The sequence below is a fragment of the Mauremys reevesii genome, linkage group 1 (assembly GCF_016161935.1).
Source record: "Mauremys reevesii isolate NIE-2019 linkage group 1, ASM1616193v1, whole genome shotgun sequence".
NCBI lineage: Eukaryota > Metazoa > Chordata > Testudines > Geoemydidae > Mauremys > Mauremys reevesii.
Genome location: NC_052623.1, coordinates 161,643,142 through 161,652,840, shown reverse-complemented (window position 1 = coordinate 161,652,840; position 9,699 = coordinate 161,643,142). Strand labels below are relative to the sequence as shown.

General features: G+C 41.7%; 1 protein-coding gene across 7 annotated transcripts in view; it reads right to left on the bottom strand.

The window, feature by feature from the left end:
• Positions 1-289: 289 nt before the first annotated feature.
• The window catches only part of TMPRSS2 (transmembrane serine protease 2), a 41,221-nt gene continuing 31,811 nt past the window's right edge, over positions 290-9,699 (bottom strand). For all 7 annotated transcript variants that reach the window (XM_039520278.1, XM_039520281.1, XM_039520279.1 and 4 more), the window contains 5 exons: positions 6,964-7,139; positions 5,071-5,166; positions 3,934-4,076; positions 2,314-2,466; positions 290-1,925 (listed from right to left, as the gene is read on the bottom strand). In XM_039520278.1, the coding sequence (XP_039376212.1) occupies positions 1,914-1,925; positions 2,314-2,466; positions 3,934-4,076; positions 5,071-5,166; positions 6,964-7,139 (580 nt within the window). In that variant the 3' untranslated portion in view covers positions 290-1,913. The remainder of the gene's footprint in view (positions 1,926-2,313; positions 2,467-3,933; positions 4,077-5,070; positions 5,167-6,963; positions 7,140-9,699) is intronic.

Genomic DNA, 9,699 nt, shown 5'->3' with positions numbered 1-9,699 from the left:
AAGTAAGTCCACTAAGTATCACTAAAATTGTCCTTCCCACCGATGTTATTTAGCAGTGGGGGGTAGTCAGCACTTCTAAAAGTCAAGCCAAGTAACCTGTTTAAAGGACTACGAGGAAGCTTGCTGAAAGGTTGGAGAAAAAACCAGCTCCCTTAGGTGTCCCATCTTGTGCTTAAATCAGAAGAGTATCCTTCATCTCTGAGGCTCTCAAGGTGCTTTATAGACTTTCAGTCAAAACAAAAAGCTTGAGGGAGGTAGAAATGCTGTAATAAATTACTGCAAGGAGAAATGATTTGTAAAAGATTTATTAGCTGTACCACTTATGTGCAAGACAACTGCATTTGTTTTCTTAAGAAATGTTGTCTTGTTCTGGTATACATTGCTATTTTTTAAAAAAGTCATTCCCCTGAAGAGATTTGTCATTCCAATAGAAAGTGACTCATTATGGCTTGTGTGTCCCCCTGAACATTCTAGCCTTTACAACCATTTTTAACGTATTATTTAAGTGGCACTCTGATATATAACAGATTGTGGTTCCAAAACTGAAGTGGAAATTTCTCCAACTCAAAGCTTTGGGAATTAAAGTACCATTAAAGTAACAGCAAACTTGGTCATTTCACTGCATTGGAGAGCACAAAGCAGGAGAAGAGACATACTGAGTCTCATTACTTTTGGTCAATTTGTCAGCGCCATACCAGTGTCTTTTTGTCCCCCTCTAAAACTATAAAGTTTTATTTTTCCTCTCCTAGAACATTAAAATCAGACGTATGTGACTGGTTAGTGGCTTTGTGTTTTGTTTTTTAAAAAAAAAAAGCTTAAGTGGTTGGTCTCCTGCTAAAATAGCTACAGGGACAGGTACAGAGAGCTTCCTATGGAATTAAAAGCCAGATTACTTTAAAACTGAGGTAGTCATGTGTTTGGTGGAAATGGGGTTTTTTTGCATCTCTGATTTCCACACTTTCCCAGCCTTCCATACCTACACTTTGATCACACAGAATGACTACATGGAAGGCAGCCACACAGCAAAGCTTTGTTCTTTGCATTTCAGAGGGAAGAGAGTTCTCAGAATCAGTTAGCAGCTCCCAGCTCATAAAACTGAGCATGCTACTGGTACACAGTGTCCTGCTACAAGCCAGAAGAGCTGTTCTCAGCAGCCTACCTGTGCTGTCTAGCTTTAGAACAGTAGTTACTGTATTTCTCCTGCAGGCTAGATGTGGGACCCAGGAAAGGTAACCGTGAAGAACAATGGCACATTTCAATTACTGAGCTAAATGCTAATCCTATTTATGTTGGGGTAAATCCAAAGAGATCACCCTGGCTGTTACCGCACCTGTAAAGATCCTGAGGATTTTTAATCACCTGAATATACGCCAAGACATCTCTCCCTGCCTCTACTCTCCAATGTGCAAAACAGCTTCCCTTTACCTATAATGCCCTGACTGTCATGCACCATGTGTTTTCCTCTTTAAGTCACTAGCTAGGACCCCAGAGATTCATATTTACACCACTACTTACATTTAAATTAAATTATGCCAGTAAAGCAAGTGTCAAACCACCCTGCTTGTAATTGAAACAGTGATTATTTCAATTACAAATGTGATTATAGAAAACCCTATAAACTTGGAAGCTACAAAATTAAAGGAACATGTCAGTTACCAGTGGACAGCAATTTTGTGCCACCAGGCACCATAATGAGAAAGGTGCTTGTCAGTCTTCTACTTCATTAAATAGATCAGTCACTGCAGCCAGCACAGAACTGAGTGTGCAAAACTTCAGGTTATTTGCAAGTACTAAAAAAATTGTAAGGATCTAGAAATTCTTTTTAAAAGTACATAGTAAGATAGCCAAGAAAGCCATAACTCCATTTAGGATTGTTCTTGAAAGTGATTCAGCAAGAACAGCAGATACCATGATCATCTATTTGCCTGTTTAAAAAAATAAAGAAACAAAAAAAAAAAAATGGTGAGTATCATCTCTCTCAGTTTTCTCAATTACTTGATATGATAGAGCCAGCTAATGGTTCTCAAGGTCATTAAAAACGTGATGTTACTTTTCATAATATGAATAATGGGAATTTGGAATAATAAATAGTGGGGGTTCTCTAACTCAAAGACTTTGAATCATGATTTGAGGACTTCAGTTACTCAGCCAGAGGTTAGGGGTCTATTACAGGGGTGGGTCAGTGAGGTTCTATGGCCTGCAACGTGCAGGAGGTCAAACTAGATGATCACAATGGTCCCTTCTAGCCTTAAAAGTTTAAACTCTATAAACCTGTATAAAATGTTGAAGAAAGAGCATGAATATATATTTTACCTGCATATTTCTGTAAATCCAGTCGGTGAACACAGTCATATTTCCATAAACTCCAGGTCTTCTAGCATTGGCACAGCCAGTTCCCCAGCTTGTGTCACCAACTAGCCACCACACTGAGTTTTTCTCAGTTACTAACGGACCTCCACTGTCACCCTGGGCAAAAACACGAGCCCCACAAGCATGCTATTAGTGACCTTGCCCATTGGAAAGAGCTGATAAATACAGATTCAAGCACTGTAGCCAAGTCTCAGAGGGAACAATAAAAAAAAAAAAAAAACACACCCACTGAGCATTGCTTCCACACTGCATCTAAAACAGAGGTTCCCAAACTTTTTTGCTGCAATCCCCTGTGGAGATTCGTGTCCAAGCATGCCCTCCTCTTTCTAAGAAACAGTATTCCATGGACACCTAGGGTCCAGGACCCCACCCCACTGCTCCCCTGCCCACAAGCCTCCCCTGCCCAGGACACATTTCAGGCAGACAGCCTCAGCAGGACACAGCCAGCCATGCTGTGCGCTCTCCTTGTGTCCCTGCCAGAATCACTAACAGGCTGCAGGCTCCTCAGGCCTTAGCATGATCCCCAGCACACATGTGCAAGAGACTATGTGGGCAGAAAAAAAAACAGGAGTACTTGTGGCACCTTAAAGACTAACAAATTTATTTAAGCATGAGCTTTCGTGAGCTACAGCTCACTTCTTCGGATGCATAGAATGGAACACACAGACAGGGGATATTTATACATACAGAGAACATGAAAAGGTGGAAGTATGCATACCAACAGGCAGAGTCTAATCAATTGAGATGAGCTATCGTTAGCAGGAGGAAAAAACTTTTTGAAGTGGGCAGAGAGGAACTACCGCCCAAGGAGAGGCCAGAGAGCTGCGATCACCCACCCCACCCCTCCTGCATGGGGAGAGGCCATGCTCTCTCAGTCCATCCCTCCCTCCTCCTTGTTATTTCAGCCTGGCAGCAGGAGATGAGCAGGAGGCTCAGCTATTGGAAGAAATTCTTATTTTATCAATGATGTTTTGAAGAAACAGGACAATTCTTAACCAGCCAGGTCCTTGCCTCCCCGATAACCCTGTTGTGCCCCATCCCCAACACCGGGAGGCCACACCCTAGTTTAAAAAGCAAATGATCTAAAACAAGTGCTACCTCAGTTACAGTACTACAGTTAGCTTACCCACCAAAAATGCAAGAATTCATATGTTGTTGGATGCATATTAAGGGTGGGAGAGACTGGTTCTCTTTTCTCAAAAGCATGAGAAAAAAGTGTTGCTAAATTTGTGAAAAGTCACTCATTTTCAGTGCTCCCAAGAAATTGTTACAGATTTGCATTTGAAAATGAGGGGCTAGCACTTTGCACAAATTTAGCAACATGTCGATACTGGCATTGAGGACTGAGGAACTGGGATGGGAGAATCCAACTATCAGCGCTACCTCTAGCAGTTCTCTCAGCATGATGAAAACTGTAAGCCCGACTGCAATGCTCCAAAGACAGTCACTTGTCTATTTAACTAGACCTGTCATAGTCACTAGCATTTTAAATACCCTCTCCAGCAAGTGTTAGAATAATCAAAAAATTAATCTTTAAGAGCTAAAATAAACACACATTATTACCTGGCAGGAATCCTTTCCTCCTTTCAGATGCCCAGCACATATCATGGTAGGCAAAACTAAGCCATTATAGTATCCAGCAGAATTACATATAGAACGTTCTATTAAATGCACCATTACGGCATTCAAGACATTTGAAGTTTTACCTAAAGTTGAAACACACGCACACACAAAAATGAAGTTAGAACAGTCAGATTGTCATGTGTAGAAGTTACAAAACCCTAAATTTGCTTTCAGTGGTGCACAAGATCAAAAACCAGTCAGTGATGCTTTGGCATAAACACTGACATTTGATTAAAAAAAGAACACAGATATTAAAAACCACTTTGAAGATGATGATACATTATCCTGAACAACATAAGAATGGCCATCCTGGGTCAGACCAAGGGTCCATCCAGCCCAGCATCCTGTCTGCCGATAGTGGCCAATGCCCAGTGCCCCAGAGGGAGTGAACCTGACAGGCAGTGATCAAGTTAGCGAACACTATGAGTTAGGGTGCCCTGCACCTTACAGGAGGTACTTGGCACTTTCCCTAATCAGGCTCCACCCTCCTCCTTGGCCTGAAAAAGCTCTCCTTTTCCCACTCACTCACTGCAGCTTTACTCATACCACTGCAACTCTGTCCTCTTGTCCCAAGGAGATTATCCACTCTATAAGGGTGTTGTAGTGTTTATATTCTCTACACTCCCAGACAAAAATCCACACCCCCTCATGAGGCACTGCTGTAGAATGCACCCCACTACACTCTGCCACATGAGTGGGGCACGTGGTCACTACTGGGTTTCAAGCCCCTGCTAGCAGAGATACAGAAGACTGTCCTATTGCTAGACTGCCAGGATGATCCTAATTTCTCTTCTTTTTCCTGTGCTAATATTTCTAACCCCATACTTAGCTGAGCTGCTTTGCAGACTGCTGTGGAGAGACACGTTACAAGTTTTTTTTGATAATACCAGACATTTTGCCTCAGAAAGAAGACATCAATACAGAGTGAGTGACAGCAAGTTGGCAGGGATCTTTCAAATTGTCTCCTAGCCCACAAAAGTTACAGGCAGACTGCAGATGATGAGCATTTTTTAGTTTAGTACAAACTTAGAACAAAACTAGATGATTGTCCCAGTATTTTAGAACCAGAAGTCTCACCCCCTTGGTATTCTGCTCCCCATCCAGATATCCAGCACTGTTGATCAGGCTGGAACATCATTCCAGGGTTAGGCAAACAAACAGGTGCTACAGTGTCTGTAAAGTAAGAATATACTGGTGATTAGCAAGCCTAAGTAAGAGGACATAAATAAATGTAAAAAAAAAAAAAAAATCTATTAGAGGGTCTTCCACCCAGGAGACCCATGCTACACTGAATACTAGGGACTCTAAGTACACGCTAGCGCTTTAAATATAAAGGCTCTGCCCCTGTCCACTTAGCTTCCTAGCATCTAAGCAAGTATTGTGGTCATAAAAGCTGCCAGCCTGAGAACACTGAAGACCTCTTTATCCACAAGAAGTACAGGATGGGTAGAAGGAGTGTAGGCTTCCGAATGTTTCTAAGCCTTGACCTAAAGTTTCAGCCTCTGGGGAGTCAGAGGGAGGTTAGTTCCCTCTCCATCACTCAGGTAACATTTAATTAACAAGTTAATGCCAACTGTTTTGACAGGGTTTATTTCTGGGGGGTGGGTGGAGGGGGACAGAAGGAGCAAGACATGGAGATGAGACACTGATCCACTAGGACACAGACTGAGGGCAAACATTGGTCAAGAATGCCTAATTCACATGAGCATTGTGCACTTTCCATGCAAAGTCCTATTGAAATTAGCATGCTGCGTCTTCCACAGATTCCAAATAGGTTGTGCACAGCATGCAAACTAGCAGTAAAATATTTGTTAAACTTTTGTTTGCCCCTTAGCATGTAGGGCTCATGCTATTCCTATTGAACAGACACACTTGCCTATCACCAGCAGCAAGGGGGAGTTTTCTTCATGCTATTTTTGCCATTTTTCCAAGCACTATATGTTGTTTTTCTTCATTGCATCTTATTAGAAAGTCTTAGGACTTCAGGAATTTGAAAAGTCTCTTGAATGCCTTCAAATCTGTGGCACTGGAGTTGAGAGCATCCTCTCTGCCATCTCTCTCTGGGTTTGCATTATGCCTTGTCTTCCAGTTTTCACTTCTAGTTTGGCCACTGTGGTTCATTTAAAAAAGAACCCACTTCAGTTTTGCATGCTCTTCCGGGGTCTGAAATAGTTTTGCTTCTTTCTGGAAACTGTTTTAGGTCTTGATCCATTGTGCACTACTCAGCTTAGGGCAAAGTACAGAAGTTAGTATCAAGGCCTTGGAGTTATGGACACCAGAATGGACTGTGTGTTTGATTTTAGTAGTTCATTTTCAAGTGCTTTATAGTGGAAGAACTGTGTGCTGTTTTGATGGAGAGGACACTAGGAGTTATAGCTAGTCTGAAAATCCCTGATGAATGGATTATGTGGTACACACACACTGGATTTAGAGTGTTTCCTTATGTACCTCCTCTTTTCATAAAAAGATCGCTCGTCACATTTGATGTGTAAGTCCCATATGTTGCAGTATATTCCTTGCATATATAGGCTCTCTAGAAGGCCACTATGGGTAGTTAATAGAATGACCAGGTTATCAACACAGAGCAAGGATTTCAATTCTCATTCATGAAGAATCCTGGGTTTCAGTAGAGTTGGCAGGTCATTTAAGTGTCCTTTGAGGAGAGTAGTGCTGACATGACACCCCTGCCATCCCTGCAGACCTCTGACAGCTGATAAATTGACACCCAATTAAAAAAGCACATTTTATTACAGTTTCTATTTTGTAGCAGCTTAGTGTTCAATCCTGGCTTGCTGACTACATGTTATTAAAATATCTTCTCATGCTTTGTATTTTTCTCATGTTTTCTAAGTGTCTGCAGAGCAAGCCCTTCCTCTTTAACGGCTGACGCAATTTAAAAAAATAAATAAAAGAGGGTGGGCAATTTCTGCAGCTGAGTTTTTGGGCTTAAGCACACAAGAGAATACCTACCAGTAAAACTCAGCGGTGTCTGTAACTTCATCAGGGCAACGTCATTGTTTTTAGAATCTGAATCATAATTTGGGTGGGAAATTATTTTCTGCACTCTGGATCCACTTCTGTAGCGCGTTTCCGTTTGCTTCAGAATCCCAGCATACACACTCCAGTAGGATGGAGAAGAAAGCTGTCTGGAGAGTAAAATAAGGTTAGACTATTTGCTTCTGTATTAAGCAGAGCCCCATATACTTTCTCCTGCGGCAGTCAAATGATTTCAGATCTCATGGACTTTTTACTGTGAATGGGTAAGCACACACATTGAACTATTACATACTAAGAGAGTTGTAAACAATAGATACCTATTGTTCCCAATCCTCCTTCAGTTGCCAAATTTAACAGCAAGAAGAATGTTAATACATTTAATCTATATGTGGCAATGAAGCTGAGAAAGCCAGTGTTCACAATGGAGACAGTAGTGAAAGAAGAAACAAAGACCTGGTCTACACTGGGGAGGAGGAGGGATCGATCTAAGTTAAGCAACTTCAGCTACGTGAATAACGTAGCCGAAGTCGATGTACTTAGATCTACTTACCGCGGTGTCTTCACTGTGGGAAGTCAACGGCTGACGCTCTCCCATAGACTCCGCCTGCACCTCTTGCCCTGGTGAAGTACCAGAGTTGACACGGGAGAGCGCTCAGCAGTCGATTTATCGTGTCTAAACTAGACGTGATAAATCGACCCCCGCTGGATCGATCACTGCCCCTCAATCCAGCAGGCAATGTAGACAAGCCCAAAGAGTAACAGAAATCCTGGCACAGACATTCCATATTTATTCACAAGGTGAAGATGTACACATACAATATAAGAAAGAGACAGTCACATTTTTGTAGTCTTGGTGCCATTTCAGTGACTGACCATGAAGACAGCAGATCACAATGATAGGATTCACAAGGGGGCCTAACTACCAAAATGTAGCTCGGGGGGCAGGGGGGAGAACCCCAGTTATTAGGAAGAGACAGGCAATAGTAATGGGGGATTCAATTATTAGAAATACAGATAGTTGGGTTTGTGATGACCAGGAGAACTGCAGAGCGAATTGCCTGCTTGGAGCAAAGGTTGCAGACCTCTCAAGACATCTAGATACACTTAAGTGCAGGGCTGAGGAGGAGCCGGTGGCAGTGATACATGAAGGTACCAATGACATAAGGAAGGATAGGCAAGAGGTTCTGGAGGCCAAATTTAGGCTGCTAGGAAAGAGATTAAAGTCCAGGACCTCCATGGTAGCATTCTCTGAAATGCTTCCAGTTCCACATGCAGGACCAGTTAGACAGGCAGAACTGCAGGGTGTCAGTGCATGGATGTGATGATGGTGTTCAGAGGAGGAATTTATATTTAGTAGGAAGTGAGGGACCTTTTGGGAAAGGTAAGCCTATACAGAAGGGATGGGTTCTACCTAAACCAATACGGAACCAGACTGCTAGCATGCAAAATTAAAAAGGCTATAGAGGAGTTTTTAAACTAAGGGTGGGGGGAAAGCCAAACAGGTGCAAAGGAGCACAAGGTTCAGACAGATATATCCCATAGGGGAGGATTTATTAAAGGGGATAGATACCCTATATCCTAGCAAAGAGGAGAGGATAGACGTTGATAAAGTACAGATAGGAACTGAAGAGAAAGAAAATGAAAAGGAGTCCCATTTAACTGCATCACATGAAGGCAGACAACCAAATATTGACAAATTTTATAAGTGCTTATATACAAATGCAAGGAGTCTAAATACTACGACGGGTGAACTTGAGTTCCTGATATTAAAGTGAGGATTTTGACATAATGGACATCCCAGAAACTTGGTGGAACAATGATAATCTAAGGGGCACAGTAATACCAGGGTACAAAATATATAGGAATGACAGGGTAGGTCACACTGGTGGGGGAGTGACACTATATGTGAACGAAAGCATAGAGTGAAAGATAGTACCAGTCTTTGATTAATCAAACTGTATCACAGAATCTCTATAGACAGAAATTCCATGCTTGAACAATAAGAGTAAAGCAGTAGGAATACACTACCCACCCCCTTATCAGGATACTGATAGTGACTGTGAAATTCTCGGGGAAGTTAGACAAACTGCAAAAACAGAAAACCCAATAATAATGGGGGATTTCAATTATCCCCATGTTGACTGGGTACATATCACCTCAGGACAGGATGAAGAAATAAAGTTTCTTGACACCTTAAATGACTGCTTCTTGGAGAAGCTAATCCTGGAACACACAAGAGGAGAGGCAATTCTTGATTTAGTCCTAAGTGGAGCACAGGATCTGGTCTAAGTGGTAATGAATTACATTATGGTTGTTAAACATCCTTGTAGGGGGGGAAATTCCAAAGAAACCCACCACAGTAGTATTTAATTTCCAAAAAGCAGAGGTTTGAGGAGGCTAGTTAATCACAAATTAAAAGGAACAGTCACACAAGGGAAATGCCTGCAAGCTGCATGGAAACTTTTTTAAAACACCATAATAGAGGCTCAAACTATATATACCCTAAATAAAAATAAAAAACAGTAAAAGGACCACACAAAAAAAAACCACCACACCAACATGGCATATCAACAGAGTAAAAGAGGCAGTGAGGGAAAAAAAAGACATCCTTTGCAAAAATTGAAAGTCAAATCTGACTGAGGAAAATAGAAAGGAACAAACTCTGACAAATCAAGTGTAATTAGGCAGGCCAAAAAAAGATTTAGGCTG